Consider the following 24,155-nt stretch of genomic DNA (forward strand, 5'->3'; position numbering starts at 1 on the left):
AGCCTCCTCATCCTAGGAAGTCTCAAATCGGTAGTACTCCTACAAGATAGAAGCAAATGTGTATTAATATGTAATTAAAATATCAATATATCGAGAATTTAAAAATAACTAGTTTTGACTTACCAAAAATATCTCTCAGATTGCATCACGAGCTTCCGACAATCAACTTGAAAACTCATTCATCGATACCGACATCAATCGACATATGATCTTGGTAACGATAGAGATATAGAAGGCTTTCTAAATGTACTGCAAAATTGATTTCGAAGAATAAATGTTAATTCTAAAATTACTAAATTTTAAACTTATTAATTGAGCATGTAGTACTTACGAGTGGCTCTGGATATGGATGATCTCTCTATCCTCCAGTCGAGTCGAACGTGCCACGAGTCGGATAGATCCTCGACCACGGTGCTATGTTTGAGAGTCGGCGGTCGCTACTGCATGCAACTGTGGGGTCACTGGTGAACCCTTGTCCTTCGAATCTGAGCGCAAAATATCTAATATAAAGAATATTATATTAGTTAATAAATGATAAAATAACATAAATAAAAATATATAAAGTGTTAGAGCTGACCGCTTGGTGTGAGAGGTGTAGAACCATGTGAGCTAGCTGTATGATCGCTCTCTCCTCAAGAGCTCTATCCTCGGCTGGCGCAGCTCCAACCTCTAGAAAACATAATGTATGCTCTCTGAAAATAAAAATAAATAGATTCATCAAATTAATTATACAATTATGGATGGCAATGTAAGATTTAAAATAATACAAGTTAAGTAATTAAAATAATCTAAAAATTATATACTTAGCACTACTCATCGCTCTCTTAGATGTTTAGTATCCTTCAAAATCTTCTTTCGATTTTTCCTCTTCTTCCTCTTCTTCTTGATCTTCTTCTTCTTCTTGGAGAGGATTGTCCTTTAAAACAATCTTAGTAGGATCTACCTCCTCATATTGGCCATCTTCATATAGGAGAATTTCTGAAGCATCTAATTCCACATCATCAAAGGATTGATGGACTCCTACTGTCTCATTCTCTTGAAAGTATTCTGGTAATTAGGACTCTTCTTCTTCTTCGAGGACGTAATAAATGGTTCGAGATTTAATTTTGCATACAGCCCGTCAATCATTCGTTCCTCTTTCTCTTGATGAAAAAAGAGTATAATATACTTAAGCAGCTTATGCAGGTAGTACAAATGGCTCGTTGATATAAGCTTTTGATCTATATTTGATTTTAATAAGCCCATACCATGGATCAACCTTCATACTATTGTTGGTATCGAATCATTGGCACTTAAATAGAATGATACTATTACCTCCAATATAGCTCATCTTAATCACTTCTTTAAGGATTTCATAATAGTCACTCTCCGTCTTATCTTCCCACCAGCTACTTTTTATACATATACTACTGTTCATTATGCTTTTATAATTTCATATTGCTGGGTGTGAAATTTGAAATCATTTACATTACAACCATTATAGCATGTCACGTATTTTTTAAGCTCATAACCTAATGGTCTCAACTTTGTTGGTATGGACTCGCTCCCTTAAATGACCTGCATATTATAAAAAGAATAAATTAAAAAAAATCAAAACATATAAAATGATAATGGATGCTTACCAATTGATGGAACCAATATATAAAGTTCTCTGAGCGCTGTGTTGATATTTTTTCATCACTAATGCTCAAATTTTCTCCTTTCAGCATCTCATCACATTGCTTAAATATGCATAAGATAAGTATAATAAAATAAGTGATTAAAAAGTTAGGATTGTGATGGATACTTACAGAATATATGGGTCGAGCTCCATGCAGTTTAGCAAAATATATATCCCTGTCTGTCAGAGTTCAGTATCGAAGAAAACTTAACAAACCTCGTGCCCAAATTTTTGAGTGGGATAGGTAAATATTGAGATCTCCTGCTCTGATCTCATGTTACAATGCTACCCAGCATCTTCCTTTGGCTGAGCACTCTGCATGTCGAGACCCAAGTCCCATGCATCTAATTAATTAATTAATTAAATATCTAACTAATTAATTAAATCAATATTTAATTAACTTTTAGTGACAGCAGTAGCTGTCACTAATGCCGTCACTAATACTAGACAACATTAGCCATCGTTAATACTCACAATAGTAGGTGTGCTGGCATGGAAACGAGGCCGCAGGGTTGGGGCCGTGGGCTAGGAGTGGCAGGGCAAGGGCCGCACGTTTAGGTTGGCGGGGATTGGGCCATGGGGAACTCGATGGGGCAGGGACCGCAGGGTCCGACTGATGGGGTCGGGGCGGTAGCAAGCGAGGAGGGGCTGGGGTGGTTGGCTAAGAGCCGCAGCATAGGAGGCACCAGTGGGGTCAGGGCAGCCATGGGTGAGGCAGGGCCAGGGCGGCGGGCGAGGGGCTGCAGCGTAGGAGGTGCCAGCGGGATCGGTGTAGCCGCGAGCGAGGCGGGGCTAGAGCGGCTGGCTTGGGGTGGCGGTGCAGGAGGCACCAGCAGGGTCGGGGCAGCCACGGGTGAGGTAAGGCCGGGGCAGCAAGCTTGGGGCCACGGTGTAGGAGATGCTGGCAGGGTCAGGACGGTCGCAGGCGAGGTGAGGTCGGGGTGGCTAGCTCCAGGTCGTGGCTAGGAGGTGCCAGTGGGGTTGGGGTGATCGCGAGCGAGGAGTGGCAGGCTCGAGGCTGCGGCATAGGAGGCGCTAGCGCAGTCGGAACATCAAGAAGAAGGACACGCATGGAGCAAGGAATGCTGGGAAGGACGTGCCGGGGAGGGGGGTCGCCACCGATCAGGAGGAGGCACCAGCATAGTGGGAAAAAGTTGAGAAGGAGGAGAACAAGAGGAGATTTGTGGGAAGAAGAAGAATGAGCGTAGAAATTTTTTTTCCTCCGACGAGCTAGGGGTGTATTTTAGTGAGACTATTACCGACGGCAAGATGACCATTGGTAATACGGTTGGTAAAACCTCATTTTACATGCCAAGATATTAGTGACGATAGTTTTCATCACTAATAACTATTCATCATCGCTAATACTATTAAATTTTTATTGAAATATTAAATTTTAATATTAATTTTTTAAAAAAATTTTAAAATAATATTTTTTTGCAACGATAAATTATTCCGTCGCTAATGATGTCGCTAATACTATTAAATTTTAATATTAATTTTTTCTCCTTGATCAATTTTTGGGTGGTTAAAAATTATTATTGAATTTTATTTAACTTTTGGACTTAATTAATTTATGGATCAATTCTTAATTGATTTATATTAGATTTAATTTAATTAAGCTTGACTTAATTTGAGGCTAGTTGGATTTTAATATTCTAAGTAGGACTTGGATTTAAAATTTAATTAAATTAGATTTGACAAAATTTTAAATTAGATTTGAATCGAATTCGAATTGAATTCAAATTGAATCATGGATCAAGTCTTAATTGATTTAAATCAGATTTAATTTAATTAGATTAGACTTAATTTGAGGCTAATTAGATTTTATAATCCAAGTAGGATTTAAATTCAAAGTCTTATTGAATTAGGTTTGATAAGATTTCGAATTGGATTCGAATCAGGTTCGAATTGGATTCGAATTGAATCATAGATCAAATCCTAATTAATTTAAATCAAATTTAATTTAATTAAGCTTGACTTAGTTTGAGGCTAATTTGATTTTATAATCTAAGTAGGATTTAGATTTAAAGTCTAATTGAATTAGGTTTGACAAGATTTCGAATTGGACTCGAATCGGATTCGAATTGGATTTGAATTAAATCATTGATCAAATCCTAAATAACTTAAATCAGATTTAATTTAATTAGGTTTAACTTAATTTGAGACTAATTAGATTTTATAATCCAAGTAATATTAGATGTGTACTCTAGAAGTCAATCTTGACTGACACATACTTTTTTTAGGACATATTTTGTACTTGATAGGCAGTCTTTATAGTCAATCATATCTTATGTATCCATGATTTATCCTAAAAATTAATAAAGATAATTTTGTATATTCTCAAGGTATTGAAAATTTGAGACATACATCATTAGTGGTTAATTTCTAAATACTCTCGATCGAAGGATCGTCACGGAGGACAGTGAACAATCCATTCAAGATCGATGCACGGATCACCTCCCTTTAGGGCATATGAGTCTTGAGTCTGCGGTGTAGAGATACTGAGGTGAGAGTGCAGGTGGTTGTTAAACAATAACTTATACTGAGTATGACCAATATGAGAAATCACTTGGATATCTACTCACTCGTCAGTGATCTTTTTCGATGCTGTAGTGGTGTGACTGGTCCTTTAACCTGTGGTGTGTTGGCTATTCACAGCAAAGCTACCTAGATTGACTGCATGTTTTCTTGGTCCCTAGCCATTTGGATCCTTACTGTGTATGTTGGCTATTGTAGGTTCAGGTTCACTGTTTGGAGTAGGATGCATGTAGATGGAATCTATCGATCTTGGTAGAAAAGAAAAAATCTTATACGATTCATAAGACTGAGTTCAGAAAATCTCTAGCCAGAATAAGTGTGAATACTGAAAAAAAATTTTTATGGGATTGATAGATGAACTCGAGTCGAGCCAATCTAGTATATGACTGACAATGGAGTTTGACGAGTTCTCCATGACCTCCATCAAGTCGGAACTCACGATAGAGGGATTGTATCACACGATAACTGTACTTAAGGGTTCATCTTTTCTGTTCTGCTGAATTATCACTACATGTTGCTAGACATCATTGGTGGATCAAAAGAACTCACTAAGATTATTTTCGGATCAACGATCTTTGTTGAGGTGAGTTGGAATTGTTTTAGCCTATCGAAAAGAGTTTCGATGATACTGTGATGGAGATTATGGTATGTCTCACTACCAGACAGAATAGAACCTAAGGGGTCACATACAAAAAGAGCATCACCTGATCAATGACTTGGATCATATTTAAATTATCAATCGGATTGATAGTTTGAATTTTAAAAACTGCTAATTTGTAAGTGTTACAGTTTTGGCAGCTACTAATTGTTTGCGCAGGGACTTAATTGTAAATATTATAATTTTTTAAAAATTGATTAAATTATGAATTAAATTTTAATTAATTTAAATTAAATTAAATTTGATTATATTTAATTTAATTTAATACTAATTGGGTTCAATTATCCAAATCAGATTTGGATTACAAGCTTGATTGGATCAGGCTTGACAGCTTTTTTGAATTCGACTCGATTCGAACTCTATTTGAACCCGATTAAGGTCCAACTTGAACCAGAAGAACTATGACTCAGAGAGCCCAGGTGCTTTGGAACTCTCTCTCTAGACATCATGCAAAGAAGGGAAGAGAGGTGTTATTTTTCTCATCTTTCTTTTCTTGCACGCGTGAAAAGGGAGAGGGTATTGGCGCCCCACCTTATCTGATATTCTTTTTCCTCCAGATTTTTTTTATTTGAATTTGATTCAAAATAAGATAGAAATCCATCTGATTGGGGCGTGAAAGAATTTTTTTGTATGACAAAAAAAATTGAGGAAAGGTGGACGTGCACTAATTGTGAGTGGAGGTTTCTTTCTTACATCACAACTTTATCTCAAGACCTTTCTACCCTTTGATTTGATTTGAACGCCCAAGATCAAATAGGATTTGATCTATTAAGGCGTTAAGAAAGAGATTGTGTGTAAGATAAGAGGTGTGGTGCGACAAAAAAAAAGGGCATGAGGTTTCTTGCATTAAAAGAATAGGCGACTTCGTTTGGACACAAGAATTTTTTCAACGCCCAACTTCCTCCTCCTCCTTTCTCCCTTCATGTCTATGCCCACATCAGATAGAGATCAGACCTAAGAAGAGAAAGAAAGAGAATAAGAGAAGAAGAAGGATTTTTCTTCTCTTTATGGTGATCTGATTTAGATCCAATCAGATCTGCACGAAAAAGTTCGCACAGTGATCTCCTTCTTCGAGATCTAGAAGAAGAGATCTAGATTTAAGAATGAGAAGCGAGATCTACAAGGTGCTAGCATATCGATGATCTCGGTGCTCTAATTAGACATCTTCGTATGGATACCAGCAGAGGTCGGACGCGTGCACGGCTATGATCAGAACCTGGGACATCCACAGGATCCAAGGTATGGAGATCTGATCTTCGATTTATTTTTTTAACTGTTTGTTTTCTTTTTCAGATTTCAGATCATGGTTGAATGTTCGTATCAAGATCCTAACTACGATTTTCAGATTAGATCTGGTATATAAATAAATTAAAAATATTTTAATTTATTTATTTTCATGGTTTATGTTTAGAAAAATTTTTGAACTTCACGTACGAAACCGTAGCGGTTTTCTAACAAGTAGGACTTAGATTCAAAGCCTAATTGAATTAGATTTAACAAAATTTCGAATTAGATTCGAATTGAATTATAGATCAAGTCTTAATTAATTTAAATTAAATTAAATTTAACTAAGTTTGACTTAATTTGAGACTAATTAAGTTTTATAATCCAAATAAGATTTGGATTCAAAGTCTAATTGAATTAGGATTAACAGGATTTCGAATTAGATTCAAATCAGATTCGAATTGGATTCGAATTGAACCCAAATTGAAAATTATTTTCTCCTAATTGATTTAAATCAGATTAAATTTAATTAGGCTTGACTTAATTTGAGGATAATTAAATTTTATAATTCAATTAGGATTTGGATTCAAAGTCTAATTAAATTTGGTTTAACACGATTTTCAATTGGATTTGAAACAGTTTTGAATTGGATTCAATCGAATTCAAATTGAAAATTATTTTCTTCTAATTGATTTAAATCAGATTAAATTTAATTAGCCTTGACTTAATTTGAAGGTAATTGGATTTTACAATTCAAGTAGGACTTCGATTTAAAGTCTAATTGAATTAGAATTGATAGGATTTCAAATCGGATTCGAATCGGATTTGAGTTGAATCCAAATTGAAAATTATTTTCTCCTAATTGATTTAAATCAGATTTAATTTAATTAATCTTTACTTTTTTGAGATTAATTAAATTTTATAATCTAAATAAAATTTGGATTCAAAGCCTAATTAAATTAGATTTGACAGGATTTCGAATTAGATTCGAATCGGATTTAAATTGAATTCAAATTGAACCGAAATCATTTTTTGAATTATTAGTGACAAAAAAATATCACCATCGCTAACTCGATCGTCAATAATATTTAAAAAAAATATTTTTTAAAATTATTATTCAATTTTTTTGAAAAAAATTGTTAGCGATTGCAAGATTCCTGTAGCTAATAACCCCAATTCGCCAACGCTAATAATTATTTTATATTTAAATATTATAAAAAAATTAAAAAAATTTAAATACTTTTAGTGATGGCAAATGCCGTCGTTAATAATTATATTATCGTCTTTAATAGTATTAGTGACGGTAAGATTTTTGATTGATTTTGTGGTGGCTAAAAAGTATTATTAGCGACGAAATTTTTTTCTATCACTAATACTGTTGCCAATATTCAATATTCTTGTAGTATCTTCTTGAACATATTATCAGCATCTTCTGAATGGAGACTCGAGCGCCATAGAGTCAAGCCCAAATGATTGTTTCATTTGCTTCTGAGAAGTTTTCTTCATCTTTCCATCACGATCAGCATCACTAAGATTTAATTTTTTGATGAGAGTAGATGGAGAGCATAAGCTTTAGAGGCGACATTAACGGTGAGATAAGAGGGCAAAGGGTTTTGATTTTTTACGGTCATGACTCTGTCTGCTTCTTATTTTCTTCATCTTTTTAAAATAAAATTGAATTATAATAATTTAAAATATTTTTTATTTTTTATTATACTATTTTTATTTTTATTTTTTATTTAAAAATTTTAAAAATAAAAAAATAAAATTTGACACATGGCATTGCGGGATATTATTATATAATCTTACGTATCAATATGAAATACCACATGTTTCATTTTATTATTATTATATAGATTTAAATAGATGACTACATGCTTGCAGCAATGGTAAAAAAGAAAAACACAAAAAAGATAAAACACACGTAGGCAGAGAGGCATTAAGGTAGGGTGTAATAGGGAAATTTCAAGGCCAGTTTGGGTTATCGGGCTTAAACTCTGACGGAATTCGGGCCGACCTGGCTTTTGTGATAGTCGCCCAACTCCCGAAGAGATTTCAAACCCACTTAAAAAATTGACATGCTGCCTATATAATCCTTTGACTCTGCTACTCCATTAAATTTGGAAAAATCTAGATAAAACGACTCTGTGAAAAAGATATAACGGGTTTATTCTCAATCCTTCTGTATTTTATCACAATATTTTTCCACATCTAGTTAATCTAGATTTGCTGTCCCCCAGCCAATCGGCGTCCAATAGGTTGATAAAAATAAGAAGTTTATTGCTCTCCTTCCTATTCATCTCGCATTTTCTTTGAATGGATTTTTACTGCAATTAAGCGGGTGCTTATGTTTACAAATAATAGACCGGACAGTTAAAAAAAAGAAATACAAGAGACAACCATGCATTTTCAGAAAAGGATTTGTTCATGAAGATTTATCCATTTCATTCCCTCCATATATAAGCAGCCAAAGATAGCAAAGTCACGCAGGCACATTGTTAAGAATCCATGTATGTCCAAAATGTAGAGAAGTTGGTTAGAGAGTTGAAGTGCTGCTACAACCGATTGGATAATTGCTGTCTCAATTTACCCGCAGCCAATGAGAATTTCCACCATTGAAACTACGAGTGGTTATAATCTGTCCAAAGTCTACTACGTCTTACGTCTGTGTGAAATCTATGGACTGTTCAATCCATGAAATTTGTCAATCCTCAATCTTGTGCAGCTCATTCCGAAGCCCCTGTTGGCCTTCCCCTCCGCTGGGTGCATACACCACTGACAGGATCCACACCCTAATGCCCATGTATCAATAGGACATCATGCATTACCAGCCGAGACACATGCTCATAGTGACTAAAGCATCATTACTCCTCCAAGAAAACGCAAACCCTCCCGGGAGGACCTGTCTTGGTATCAACTCAAACGATCTCTCCTGCCAAACCACCAGGTGACACGGTCATTTCACTGTTCACCTAAGCGCGCTTCCAGCAAAATAACACAAACAAAAGGTGTTAGCTAGGAGAATCAGAAATAAGTGAACAGCTTGCAGTTAAAAGTTGATTAAATCAGTCAGCTAAAATTCCTGATAAGTGCTAAAATATATTCTGTTTTCAAAATTTATATCACAAATGTCTTCATTTACGGTAAAGAATTATGATTAAGTAGAGGTACAAGTTTCCTTCCAGAGATGCAGCATAAATTCAAGAATGAGAAGTACAGCATAGACATTGGTGTTGTGCCAACAATGAACACACCTGCATTTGTATCAACAATTTGTTGCTCCCCTGAAATTTCATTGCTTTCCATGCCCAAGCAAGCTCAGCTGTCATCAAACTAAAAAGTAATGATTCAGATATTCAATTAGCAAAAGGAATAAGCAACCATCCGTACATTGGCTTACTGGGTATCCATAGAAAGATAAATATTACAGTTGAATAGCCTTGCGATGCACTCACTGGCAAATCAGGAAATACCCACACATAATATGAAAAATGCAAAAGACTAGGTAGAAAAGTAAAAATTTGCCGTGAAGGGGAAAACTACTAATTATAACAACAGGGGCCTTTGCACTTTACTTTCATTTCTCTTTCAAATAAAAGCCGATACTTTCGGTCAAGTGAACATGCCGAGATGGTTTAACCATCTTCGTGAAACTGTCCTTTCAGTGCCAAAAATTTAAATAATACTCAGCTATATCTATGGCATCTTAAAGAAAATAACAAACACTAATCATACAATGACTATAATAGCCACAGAACAGGATTAGGTAAATAATACTATAGACAGACCTGAAAAATTGCAGTATCTAGAAAAATATCCCCAAGGTTGGCGATTCTGGATACTTCATGCTAGTTAGTGATTTCAGGAAAAGGCAGATAAGTGACAGGAATCATAAAGAGGTGACATTTGAGGCTTGGAGGGAATCTTATGAATATCCTTGACTTTGATGCCTTGGTTCCTTCCTCAGTGAAAAGATGGACAGCTTGCTTATACAAGACACCAGTGAACAAGAACTTTTCAAAGTCCTTTCTAGTATACTTTGGCATTAGAGACAATGTCATCGTCCATGATCCCATTGCAAGGTAGGCACTCTTGTTCGCAAGCTGTCAGAAATGAGATGACATAGTCTCATTTTGTATCAACTTTTCAGGAAATCAGCTATATAAAATGTTAGATAGCATCCTTGAAGAAATAACACATCCAAAATTCTCCCAGTTCCATTCAGCCAGGCCATTTGAGAGCTTAAACAACAACAGAGCGACCAATCCTAAAGAAGATCATCTGCAATCTAACGCACCACCACTAGATCACTTCCAAGAAATTCAAGTCATTAGCTACCAGCCAACAGTCAAGTAATCTTGCATCTGACCAGCAAGAGTTCTCCTAAACATCTGTTTCATCTGTCAGCAAGAGAGGCATGAAGGACACCCAGTAGTTTCTCACTATAAACTTCTTGCAACTTGTAACTTTTGCTTCTTACCTATCTAAGCATCTTGCAAACCCTAAGCCCCACATCAGTAAACTAAAATTTTTATGAATAGGATCCCCGCTTTGACACCCAAATCCATCTATGCATTCAGTCCCAATTCAAGCAACTAAGATCATACATCAGTGTTGGTATGGCAACCACCTTAGGTCCTATCCTAAATGGGAAACATAACTTCTGATCCTTTAGTTGACTGCCATTTCATTTTCCGTCCTTAAACATTTAGCATAAAAATTTTAGTCCTGCACACACTTATACTAGTGTTCTGCAAACACTTATGCCTGTTCCAACATACTCTTGTTTACACACACATGCCATACACATCCATTTTGCACACCGTGTAAGTGTGCATAGAGCCAGGGAGTAAATACTAAATGGCCATTCCATTGAAATCAGAAGGCAGGAAAACACTCAGTCAATGGGGATTAAATATCAACTGGCAGCTAAACAAGAGGAACTGGATGTCAATTATCCCATCCTAAGTACACCATCCTAAATCAAAGGAGGCATACAACATGTTGTAGCACTTGAGGCCTGGTGACAAGCTCCAAGTACTGATATTGTTAATAATCAGACTTGAATTTGTATTTTCTCTAGCATGAAAAAGCAATCATGTGCACCTTCGATAAAAAGGAACCAATAAAGCCCTTGATCAAGGTTAATCATCTTCTCTACCATCCCCTTTTACAAAAACAAGGTCTACATTCTTAGATTGTGAATCTGATATTTTGTACCAATATCACCCTTTTTTCTCAAATACATGTTAAGATTATACTGTTGTAGAAGAAAAAAAACCATGTGTAATTGAAATCAATCAAAATATAGAAATAATTACCACATTTATTCAGGTAAGTTAAATCTTCAGCTGGTCAGCTGATTTTTTTTTCCAAAAAAAGAAAAAAAAACAGATTCTGTTGGAAGTTACTTATATAAATAAAGAGAATCAAATGTACCAAAATAATTATTAGCTTGAATTGATCGACTCTCAATTTAATGAAGGGTTGTAGTGTATCTTGAACCAAATACATATACAAAAGTCTAACTATCAGGGGTCCAAAAATGGTGTTAAAATATCCAGACATATTTTGGTATACTAAATATAATGCTTCTATTCAAACCATGGAATGCTGAACTATTCTGAATCAGGTGGTTCGGGGTGTGTCGAACTATACCAGCAGCCAGCCTATGCGATTCAAGCATTCAATTCGGAACGTTAGCAAAAACAGAGCAAAAAAAAAGAAAAGAGAAGAAGAGAGAGAGTCAAGGGGAGGAAAGGAAAGGAAAAGACCGGTGGTGGCTGTCGGCGGCCCACTGAGGCCTTCGAGGCTCCACGATCCTATGCAAAAGAAGATTAGCGACAGAGATAAAGAGAAGGGGGAGGGACAGAAATGATGAGAGGGGAAGGCAATGGGAGGCCGTTGGAGGGCCGCCAAACAACCAAAATAAATCCATTGCCGGCTTCATTGTAAATTGCATTAAAAACAAATGCGATGAACAAGGACGGATTGCACTTATTTTGAACCCACGGCATCTGCAAGATCAATTTCAGCCATCCAGCTGCCATAGTGGCCCTCCTGTGGCCTCCTTACCATTTTTTCCTCCCTCCATTTCTCTCTGTCCCCCCTCTCTCCGTTTCTCTCCATTCTCCTCTTGTAGACGACTGTGGAACCCCGGAGGCCTTGACAGCCCTCCGAGGGCCTCCATGGCCATCCGGTGGCTGCCGTCAGCATCTCCACCAGTTGCTCTTTCCTTCCCTCCCTATCTTCCCCCCTCTCTCTTGTCCTCCTCGATGCTTCCTCGTTTCCATGTCGGTTCAAGCTTGGTATGGTCGAGTACAGAGGCATACCAATTCATATCGTCGGTCAGCCAACATAGGATCCGATTTCGAATCGACGAACTTTAGTTCAAACTAACATAATTCGCTATACTACCAAGACCGAAAATATGGCACACAAAGTTATAGTTCACAAAAAGAATAGCATCATCCAAACTTCTCTCAAAATTGTCATTTATTCTTATACACATCATCCAAGTTTACACCAGCAAAGTAGCCTTCAGCTAGGTTCACCATCAATATGGGAATCAATTCAAATCATAATACAATCATGCCCATGTTTGCCACTTCATGTAGAAAGGCCAAAATAAAGTTAAAGTTGGGAAGTTAGAAAGTTTAACCAAAAGGTCAGTATGTAATTAATATACATAAATGTGGTGGTGCATGCAAAGCATTTGAAAAATGATGAGGATACCTTGAATTATGTGTGTGTGTGTTAAGCATTTTATAAATTAAAATGATGCGCAACCAACATGTGAAAAATGAGGAGAATGGCAAGAAGATATCAGCTAGGGTTGCTAATGGTCTAGGCTTAAGCTAGCCCACTTCAAAACCATGCCCGGTCCATCATATTAATGATCGACTCAATCCTAGCCAAGGTCCATTTACTAGAAAGAAGATTAGGCCTAGGCTTCACTCGGAATAAGTGCACAGTCTAATAGAAAATGAGAAACTTCTCACCATATTTATTTTAAAAAAAATCAAAAGAATATTCCCACACTGCTCTCCTTTAGTTGCCTCCCTCCTACCTCCCTCACTCATCACAGCATCCACCAAGGCCTCCTCTCCACCATTGCCTCTACCTACCCACCACTACAGCCTACCCTCTTTTGCAGCCTCCCTCCATGGCTCTATAACCTAAAACTTACATAAGAACTTATTAAAAATCTAAGTGGAGCATAAATACTGAGTTCTGTGCTATGTCCTGCATTATGGGAAACATAAGATCTATTTCTTTTTCTTGCTCTGTTACATTTAATGAAATGAAATGTTCTTTGCTGGACATAAAGCAAGCATGTTTGTACAAGAATAATAAATGAATATGCACAGAGATGATATCTCTTAATGAGAGATTTTGAGGTACTTTTGCATTTAGATGTCAAGGACAAATATATGCATAGCCCAATGCAGTAGTAAGTCATCGATCTACAACATAATACTTATATAAGACCTATCTGAAATTCAAGCAAAAACATAAGTAATCAGCCCCATGCTATCTATTCAAGATCAGATTTTTAGAGCAATGAAAAGATCATATTTTTAGAGCAATGATTTTTTGTTAATTTAGATACAATCCTGTAACCTATCCAGATGTATTTGGTAAAAAAAATGGAATTTTTGTTCATGCCTGGATATATACAAAAGTAAGCTACTACAGAAATATGACTTGAGGAATAAAAGTCTAAGAGCATGGAGCTTTAACTCTCTTGAAATAGTAAACACCTTGGTCAGTAATGGAAGAAAACATTCCCTGCAGCAAAAGCACCATTAAACCTATAGCCTTTTGTAAAAGAAGAGACGTTCAAACATGCATGTACCCAGAAGCATTATATCTGAAGGCAGCTTTTGAAGCATGCTAGGAAATCTTTCTCCAAGTTCAATCAAACAGCATATTATTTCCTCACGTCCTCCCCAATGTCATGGACACTTTTCATGAATGGAACATATCCCCCCTCAATGAGTATCCTCACATCCAAAGAAGTAGATTCATCTTTGTATAGATTGTGTATTGCTTTCTTCATCAATCGGAAATTCTTAGAATCAGTAGAAGGAAAGCTTTCCCTTCGAAGAACATCTTTCAAAAGCTCAAAAGCTTTAACTGAATTTCCTTTCAAAACCAAAGAGTTTATCAGCAACAAATAGACAGAAGTATCTAGCTCAAAATCCCTTTCCTTCATTTCTTTGTAATAGATAAGAGCAACATCTGCATCACCGCACTTGCATAGACCATGGACAAGAGCCGTGTAACTCATCTGGTTTGGAGGACATTCTTTCTCCCTCATTTCATTCCACAAAGCAAAAGCATCTTCAGCCCTTCCAGCATTGTACAAGCCATCAATTAAGCTTGTGTATGTGACTACTGTGGGTGACCTTGCTTCATCAATCATCTTAGCAAAGCAAGCAAGTGCATTGTCAATCCTGTAAGCTTTGCACCAACCATCAATCATCAGATTGTACGTGACTACAGAAGGCACAAGTCCCTTCTCTAACATTTCATCTAGAATTGCCTGTGCTGAATTCATTCTACCAGCCTTGCAAAATCCATTAATCAAAATATTATGAGCAACCACATCTGGTAAATAACAATTTGAAGATATGTCACGGAAAAGACCTAGTGCTTTGTCTATCTCTCCAATCTTACACATTCCATCAATAGCCGCAGAGTAAGCAACCATGTCAGGAAGAAAACCCACCTTAACCATGTCATCCAAAAAACCAGAAGCTTCTGCTACTTTTCCATTTCTGCAGAGCTGCTGGACCATCATGGTGCAATGCTTTATCCATGGCACATATCCTTGACATCGCATCTCCCTAAGCAAGTCAAGGGTACTTGATAAGTCCCTTCTTTTGCAAAGGCAGTAAAACATAGAATTGTAAGTGAACTCTGTGGGTGTAAACCCAAATTCCTTCATTTTTCTCAAAAGCTCATAACTTTCCTCCAACCTGTCCACATTACACAGCTCGCTAATCAAATTATTGTACATCAGAAGTTTCCCTCTGCAACCTACTTTGATCATATCATTCAAAAGAACTAAAGCCACATCCAGCTTCTGGATCTTGCATAAACCACAGATCACAATATTAAAAGAGTCAGCGTTTGGGCAAACAGGTTTCTTGATCTGAAATAGGGTTTCGGTTGCAGCACCAGATTCACTAAATCCATTCTCATTGACTTCCACTTGTGAGGCCTGCGAGCTTTGCGATTCCATCATTGCCCTTAGTAGCACATGAGCTCTATCTACATCACCATGATTAACTAGCCCATCTAGAACTGCATCATAAAGAGAGATCAGGCTACCCATATTCAACATCTCCAAATTTTCCTCAAGCAACTTGTTTGCATTGACCAAGTCCCCTTCCCCGCAAAGTCTCGAGATCATCTTCTTGATTAATCGAGCATCAGGATATGTACGATTGTCCTTCATCTCCATATACAAATCCAAAGCCTTCACGAGCTCTTTTCCCTCACAAAGCCCCTCAATCAAAACACTGTAAAGTGCCAAATCCCCATGAAACCCTGAAACCTTCATTTTCTCAAAAATCTCGAGCGCCTTGTCCACCCTTCCCTGCCTCGAAAAGCCATGAACCAAGATGTGAAATGTTTTCTCACTCAGCATCATCCCAAGATCCTCCATCTGCTGGATCAATTCACACGCTCTGTCAACCTCTCCCCACTTGCAAAATGTGACGATTAGGACCGTCAAAACATGCCCATCAACCCACCCATTGCCATTCATCCTGTTGAAGATTTCCAGCACCTCCTCCAACTTCCTGGCATTGCAGTATGACTGCAAGACCGATGTAAGGGTGTATTTGTCAGGCTGCCATCCTTGACCAACCACCATCTCCTGAAATCTTGATTCCACTGCTTCGACCCGACCGGCCTTAGCCAAGGCCTCAAGCAAACAGTTATAAGTGTATGAATTTGGAACGCAATTCAAATCCCCAGCATGATCGAAGACCAAATTGGCCTCTTCGATCAAGCCCTCATTACCGAGGCACCTTATCAAGAACCCCAAGGCCCCGGGAGTCATTGGGCAGCGAACTGAAACCACCTCCGCCGCCAGGGCTTTCAGCTGGGCACGTTGACGCGCCCGGGCGAGGATGGAGGCCATGGCATTGTAGGTGTAGCGGTTGTGGTGGAACCCCTGCTGCCACGAGGCCCACCGGAAGAACTTGTGAGCGGCAGTCCACCCTTTGAGGTCCTTGAGGACGATCTCGACCATCTCGGGTGTCAGTCTGCGGCCGAGGTGGTGGAGCTCCTCGCTTCTTTCTCGGAGGCCGGGTGGATGGGAGAATAGGTCGAGCAGTTGGTGGACGAGTTGATTGCCCGGTAGGGTAGGATCGATGGGGACGGAGTTGGAGTGGAAATTAGGGTTAGATGGCAGCGAAGGAATGAGGAGTTTGGGAGGGGAGAAGCTGCTGGTCGTTCTGATTGCTCTTAAAGCCATGATAAGATGGAGGGTAGTGAGAGACGATATCTCATCAAATTTTGAAGTAAGCGATGGTTCAGCGAGAAGGGTTCGTCGAAATGGTGCAGAGAGCCACCATTAGTGGAGTCTGGGGAAGAACGAAGAGGCACAAAAATGTTACGGAATAAATAACGATCCAAAAAGCAGCTGCTCTTCTTTTATCTTCTTAGTTGGCGACAGTTCTGTTTTGCAGCATTCCACCGGCATGGGTTGCGGTGACAGGGAGGATGTAATTTACCGGTACCGCTGAGGTGGCTAGAATATCCACATGGCGGCATTTTGCTGGTCCGGCGTACTCGGGGTACACCGGGTGTAGGATGTAATTTCTCCGGCAAATGGTCTGGGCTAATCTACGGTGCGGTTTGATGTCCATGACCGTACCACTTCGAGAGATCGGCTATCTGAACCCAGAGACGCAGTCTCTCCTCGTTCAGTTACGACTAACTCACGACAACAGAACGGGCCCTATAATCGTAAGATACATGAGAAAATTATGCTTTAATATTATCTTTTGAACGTGGCAATGGCCATCCTTGCATATCTTAAGATTCTACCACGACGGACTCCCACCCTCGTTTATATAAACCAGAGGATCCTCCATGTAAGTAACAAGTCTCCAAGTGACAAGCTCAAGTGCAACTAGACCAAGTGGAATCTCTTTACAGCGGAACTCTCTTCTTTCAAATCTGAGTTCCCTTTCTCTCTGTCTCTCTTTCTCTGTCACTTACTGAGAACCTCCCTTATTCTTTTTTGAGGGTGATCGGACTTTGACGCCGAAAGATCCCTATAGGATACTTTTTAGCAAGCAGATTTTCTTTCCTTGTAGTATTTCGGGATTAGCATCAGCATTGGAGCAAAGATTCAGCCACCATCATCTATCATCCAAAATGCTTTGAGATCTTCGACAACTCCTTAGCCATCTTGTCGAACTCTCTAGCGCACTAACTAGCTCGACGACTTAGTCAGATTGATTTTCAGTGGCAACAAATGAGTTCACGGGTCATTGTAAATGGCATTAGGACAAATCCATTCATAATCCACGTGGAATAAGGAATGCTGTAGCACAATTTTTTTGGACTGATCATGGATTAGTTCACGGTGTTCATAATGGGATTTGATTGGAATCAGATATTTAGCCAAAGCTAAAACAAAAAACTCTGTAGGAGTCCGTGTTGGTATGTGTTTAGTCCTTACATCGATTGTAAATTGTAGATATTTTAATTATTTATATAATATCAAAAAATTTAAATAATACTTTTCAACTAGTCTTGTTAAATAAAATCATAAATTTGTTACCTCATGTGAAAGCTCATACATGTTATTTGGTATGGTGGCAGATTGTCAAGATATACATAGACACTCAAGGATTTCTCTTGATTGAAAAGAGGCATGGAATTTTGGTCGCATTTTCTACTCTTGCATGCCTGTAGGACATGGGCCTATCATGACATTACTGTGCGGCAAAGTGATGCCATACCCTGATGGTCTTATGTAGAGGCATTTGATGCAATGCTAGTCAGACTAGGCCACATTACTGGAAAAGGAGATTTTCGATAAGTTGGTCCTTGGGAATTATCTAGGTGAGACTATATCCTCTTGATCCTTATGATGGAGCAAAGAGGTGATATGAAATTAGTCAAGTAAGGATATGACGAAGAAATCTTGGATTTTTATGTAGAATTGAGGAATCTAATTAGATGAGATTCAAGGTTGTTATAAATAATATCGGAATAAATCCTACTTATGGTAGATTAAAGGATACAGTAGGGCAAGTCCATTAAGGGTGATCATAGATTAACCATATATAAATATTTATGATTGGATATGATTAGATTTTGAACTTTCATTTAACAAAGATGCTAAGCCTTAAACGAGGAATGTGAGGATTTATTTAAGTGTGCGTTTAATCCCACATTAATTATATATCGGATAGATTTTAGGTACTTATAGTTTGAGAATCCCGAAACCAAGATAAAGATCGTGTCCATAAGGTGTGACAAGGGTGGTTCTTTGGGATGATGAACAAGGTATGCCACTTGGCCTTAAACCATACATTGATGAGTTCAAACAAAACTACAAGAGATGCATTAAAGAGATTGTACCCACCCTTTTTTCTGCTTCAAGCCCATGTATGTACCGGGGAAAAAAAAAAGACAATAATGGTGGGACAAAATTACAAATGAGTTTGAGGATATCCGCGCGGTTTTCACCCAGGAAAGGTTTCAGAGGCCCATCAGCTTCAGCTAATTCAAAAATTTGCATGTCAAAGTCTACAAACCATACAAGCTCCTGTCTGAGGACAGGCATGATTAATTTTTCAGATATACGTACTCCTGCAATGGCACAAAATAGAGGGAACGACAGATGAAATCATCACAATTATTTGGTTTTGAGGGTCTGGTTCCATTTGGTTAGAGCAAATTTGCTCAATATACATGTTTTCATTATTATCCAGGTAAGTAGTTCTACCAAGTGATATCTTTAGACGAGGCATTTCGCAAGGCCTAAAGCAGGGATCTTCATGCAAGAAACCAAACAGCACTCAGCAAAATTCATCTCTACGGTATTCCAAGTGTTCATGATATGAACTATCCTTGAGATATCAATGTGTTTTGATTAAAGATATGATCGTTATACTACTTTGAAGAGGAGGGGCAGAAATCATCATAAAATTATTTGCATGAATGAAAAATATCAATGCATGCATGTATCAACACTAGCTGAAGCAGTGTAATTCAAAACTTGGCTCACAACAATTTCCAACAGCTATTTTTTGTTTTTCTTTCTTTTTTTCTTTTTTTTTTTTTTTTTGATGTAATGTTTTCCTTTATTTTACTTTGATCAAATTCTTAATACATAGGATCGATGGACGGAATGGCTAGAATGTTGTCTGGATGGGATAGGCAAGGGACACTTGCTAGAATGCTGTAGAAGGCAAATCCTGGTTAGCCAAGAAGTGTGCGAGAAGCTGTAGAGCTTGGCCAGGAGTAAATGTTGGAACTTGGTGTCCAGCGCCACGGATTGTAACAAACGCAAGTCCCTCGTAGATGATTGTCCACCCACCAACCTAAACAATCGCATGGAATTATCCCATCTGGTTGTTTGAAGGTGAGGATGAAGACAGTAATATATATGGTTCTTAGAAATTAAATAATCATTACCTGTTTATGATGGTACCATGGTGACCATTCCTGAACAGTTTTGAGGCCAAGCTTGTTCAATGCGTACCTTGTCGACGTGACTGGAACTCTTCCATCAGTATCACCACTGTTTAGCCAAATAGACATGTAGGACGAGTACTTCAGTAGAAAAGAGAAGCATTTAGCAACCACTGTATCAAATTAACCAATATGATGATATCATGAAACCCTTCTACTTGCAGGAACCGCATGAGCATGTGTTGCACCAACAGCTATTTGATATCAAAGGTAAGGAGCATATTAATCTACATTAGTTGTAAAATTCATGATTCTTTGTTCTATGTTGTCAAGGTAAAACAAGGTTATTAGAATACAGTTAATGAGATTCTTTTTACCATGCCATAATTATTATATGCATGTTTTATGATTGTTAGGAGTATCATGGGATTGGAGTACTGCTACGACTCTACTGCATTATAATGATATACACGTTTGACATCACATATTCCAATCCGACCTACTTGAACTGATATATGCTACATAGCTACGTAAGTTGGCATTATGCATGGCTAAATATATATCGATCCAACGGTTAAATCGGGTCGAACTTGTCAAGAAATTCACCTGTAAACCCACACTCTAAGGCCAGCATTGATGAGTTTACGCAGGATGGGGAGCACAGATGCTGGCGCATCATTCCAATCGTTGATCGCATCACTTTCATAAAAAGTATCAAATAGTTAGCATCCGTCGTGATTGAATGTGGACAACAATTAAGAAAACATAGGTAAGAAAGAGGGCTCCTTTAAACGGTTCCAAAGAGGACGGAGGGAGTGAGAACTGTACCTGCAATGAGTCCAGGGGTACCCAATACCTGTAACGTTGGCATGCAAGGCTTTCTGGACCTCTGGACGATTAAAGTATACCTCAGTATACTCTGACTGGCAGGGATCGTAGCCGGACGGCTTCTGATGCCACGCTCTCTACAACAAAGAGAAAGCCAATCTTATTCAAAATTTGTACTTGAAAAAGCTGTAAAAATTTTGCAAGCGACCCATGTCCTCATGGAGTTGTCTAAAATGCAACTCCTCAAAGACAATGTGAGTCTCGTTTCTGAAGTAAATTCTTGTGGCTAGAGCAAGAATGCCAAGGGAGAGCTTACATATTTGGAGAAGTGCTTAGAAGCAGAGCCTACGACGTTGAAGTGTTTTTTAGAGGTGGCATAAGTGTTCTGGTTAACACAAACAGGAACATACAAGCTATACATGTCGATGATCTTATAAACAGCAAAGTATTCGTCCAATGCATTATTGCAAGCCAGGCTAACATTCTGGTCGCTGAAATTACAGCTCTTCTTCACTTTCTCGTACAGTTGATCAGAAATGACTGCATGGTCCCAGGCATAGTCGATCATCCCCCACTGATCGGAGTCGTCGTCTATTGCGGCATTTCCTATCTGAATCATTAGAGATGGTGAATGACTAAGAACACAAATTCTTAAGATTGATGACGAAAGAAAAGATGGCAAAGTGGCGCAAGAAAAAACCACTTCCAAGAGCTAATTAGTACAGGAAGTTTATGATAGTGATGGATGTTTCAGAACAACTTTACCATGAATCCTTTGAGATTTATATAATCATCCTCTGATGCTTTTTTGTTTTCATCTATGATTTTCTCAGCAAGTTGAGGAACATAATGCCCTGCAGATGATGTGATAACAAAGTAACTACGTTCCAACTATAGGAATTACGAATCAATTCGCTGAAAAAAATACTACTGTGATGATCATTAGAAGAAGCAAATCTTTACCTGCATAACTTTCTCCAGTAATGTAGAAGTCATGAGACTTGAACTGTGGGAATCTCTTAAACCAATTCACAAGGAAGTTGTACGAGTCGATAGCTTTTAATAATAATTATATGAAGAAAGTCAATAGTATTCATGAAATGTATACAAACTCTACCAACTAAGGTTGGCCATTAGTGAATCAATGATAATGTACTTTTTCAAGCTTACCAGTAATCTTATCTCCAAGGTTCTGCAAATCAGAGCTCGTATTTGTATAAGAGAACCCCACACCAACTGGGGCCTCCAGAAATAGCAAATTGGCCTCTGAATAATAAATGAAAAGAATCAGAGTATTATTATCTATTGCTGGTTTCATTAAAAAAAAAAAAAATCTATAGCTCCAATTCTATTAATTCTCTTATTCTGTCTTGGACAAAACTTAATTTCGAGAATACAGACACAAGTTGTTCATTTAGTGAGGAACGGGGCGTTCCTCCTAAGCCGGGCTCAGGCAAAATGATCTAATGCAGTTCTGAGCCAGGTCCATATTTCAGACTCAAATCCGACAATTCGGGTATGGCACCTGTGCAGTCTGGACTAGAAAAGGACCACGGCATCATGTTTTAGTTCCAATCCTAACCCATTTAATTTCTGGGACATAAACTTAAGCTCTTAGCAAATTTTGACAACCAAATTGTAGACAAGGAAATTAGGTCCAACCCTTTGCAGCGTTCACCTGATGTAGACTTACTGAATGGTTCGCAGCTTCCCCAACTATTGCTTCACAAATAATGGTCAACCTCGGAAAAAGTTGCCCTTTTGGGTGGACACCATAAGCAAATGGACTAAAACATTTTATGGAATATTTTTAGTTGAAATACCTAACTTAAACGTTTCAAGTTTTTATAGTATTTACTAACACATTGGAAATGCAGTGGTAGGTGAGTGATGAGTGGCCTTGCCTTTGTTCCAGGAATACTTGTTGAGTTTTATCTCCGGCCAACCTTTTTGCGTTAAGAATGGCCCAAGCTCCTCTGCCTCTCCGTACCCAATGGACGAACAACCAGGCCCTGGATGGTATCAGAAAAGTTATTTGATATTTTCATTAAAGGAAAAAAATTCATATATATTAGGCAAAAACAACACAATTCTCCAGTAAATAAGAGCCTTTTATCAAGATCTAGCCAAAGATGATGAGAATTGCACGCATGTGTTATTGATTGAACTGCCAAAACCCAATGTCAAAGCAAAGGCAGATGAGTGTGACTATAAGTGGAAGCATACTTGGAGGCACTGAGGCACTTCCCCCACCTTATCAGAATGGAAATCAAAGATACAGTTTGTGAAATTTGATACAGGGGAATAAAGCAAGAGGATAGAAAGAGAAGTGGAGAGGAAACTACAAAATGATGGTATTCATGTGCTCATGGGCAAAGGCACCATTGCTTTAGACATTCCAAACTATTTCATATTTTTCCCACTTACATCGTGCTTCTTTGAACCATGATCTCCCTTTTAAATTAAGATACTCCTCCAGAGCTGGTATGATTATCTTTTCAAGGTATATTTCATCATCAATATGTCAGGGTGATCAACCGATCGAATCATGAGAAAAAGTCATATAAGATGTCAACTATATGTATGTAGAGAATTAGTGGACTTACAAACTCTTTACATCTAAAAAAAAATCAAAAACCATATATATATATATATATATATATATGTGTGTGTGTGTGTGTGTGTGTGTGTGTGTGTGTGTGTACGTGCGTACATAGAGAGAGAGAGAGAGAGAATGGATAATGAATTGGACGTAGAGTACGGAGACTTAAATGGAAAATTCTATGGTCATGAATAACGTATACCTCCATTAAGCCATAGGACGAGAGGCTTGTTCTGGACGTCATGAGTGGCCTCGAAGAACCAATAGAAGAGCGCCCTCCCGTGGGTCTCGTTGACTGTAACATAGCCGGCATACTGCTTAAACTTGACCGGCGGCTGACCGGGAAGACTGAACACGCGGTCGGCCTCTTGCTGCTCGACGAAATCATTGTCTAATTCACTTGATTCAACGACAGTCGAGTAGTAGCACAAGAAGAGTAGGAGGGGAAGGAAGAGAGAAGAGGAGAAGACACCCATCCGGTGAATTGTAGTTAGACACTTGAAGGCATGTAGTTTCTTCCTCATCTCCTCCATATATGAGGATGGAGGATGCAGAAGAGGGAAGTTTTTCTTTGGCAGGGGGAAAAAAAAAATACTATATTAGAAATGCTTATAAATCTGTCCATATTAAGTGTATACTAACAGAGATACTAATCCTGGATATTAAACAGATTCTGAAATTAGAATCCATATAAAGATAGGAATGGAATATGAAATATATCTATATCTGTTTTAGACGGCATTAATAAAAGCAGGATGTTAATTGTTAAATATCCTTCCTCTATTGTGAGATTCATTCTTCTATATGATAAATATCCTTCTTCTATTGTGAGATTCTTTCCTCTATTGTGAGATATGATATCATGTTTAGATTGTCTCTATTCGGAATATTTTGGGTGGGCATTGCTGTAGCATTTATCTTGTATAAACCATTGAATGTATATTTAATGGGGTAAATCCCAAGCATAATGG

General features: G+C 38.0%; 2 protein-coding genes across 13 annotated transcripts; both read right to left on the reverse strand.

Moving 5' to 3' along the window:
• Positions 1 to 8,470: 8,470 nt before the first annotated feature.
• Positions 8,471 to 17,024, reverse strand: LOC105053725 (putative pentatricopeptide repeat-containing protein At5g08310, mitochondrial). 12 transcript variants are annotated; one of them, XM_029267200.2, is made up of 3 exons: positions 13,942 to 17,024; positions 9,338 to 9,405; positions 8,471 to 9,064 (listed from the first exon to the last, which is right to left on the reverse strand). In XM_029267200.2, the coding sequence occupies exon 1, from the start codon at positions 16,573 to 16,575 to the stop codon at positions 14,017 to 14,019; it is 2,559 nt and encodes an 852-aa protein (XP_029123033.2). In that variant the 5' UTR covers positions 16,576 to 17,024; the 3' UTR covers positions 8,471 to 9,064; positions 9,338 to 9,405; positions 13,942 to 14,016. The 12 variants fall into 12 exon arrangements, with proteins under 12 accessions (XP_029123033.2, XP_073101945.1, XP_010933288.2 ...); XM_073245844.1 differs by having other exon boundaries at positions 8,471 to 9,015; positions 9,338 to 9,416; XM_010934986.4 differs by having other exon boundaries at positions 8,471 to 9,055; positions 9,338 to 9,416.
• A 2,489-nt stretch (positions 17,025 to 19,513) lies between these two features.
• On the reverse strand, positions 19,514 to 23,660 carry LOC105053743 (serine carboxypeptidase-like 34). The gene is made up of 10 exons (XM_073245667.1): positions 23,387 to 23,660; positions 22,487 to 22,594; positions 21,753 to 21,848; positions 21,546 to 21,638; positions 21,348 to 21,436; positions 20,899 to 21,192; positions 20,583 to 20,719; positions 20,361 to 20,453; positions 19,758 to 19,863; positions 19,514 to 19,663 (listed from the first exon to the last, which is right to left on the reverse strand). Exons 1-10 carry the CDS (start codon positions 23,658 to 23,660, stop codon positions 19,514 to 19,516), a joined length of 1,440 nt encoding a protein of 479 aa, XP_073101768.1.
• Positions 23,661 to 24,155: the final 495 nt, after the last annotated feature.

The sequence above is a fragment of the Elaeis guineensis genome, chromosome 11, assembly GCF_000442705.2.
Source record: "Elaeis guineensis isolate ETL-2024a chromosome 11, EG11, whole genome shotgun sequence".
NCBI lineage: Eukaryota > Viridiplantae > Streptophyta > Magnoliopsida > Arecales > Arecaceae > Elaeis > Elaeis guineensis.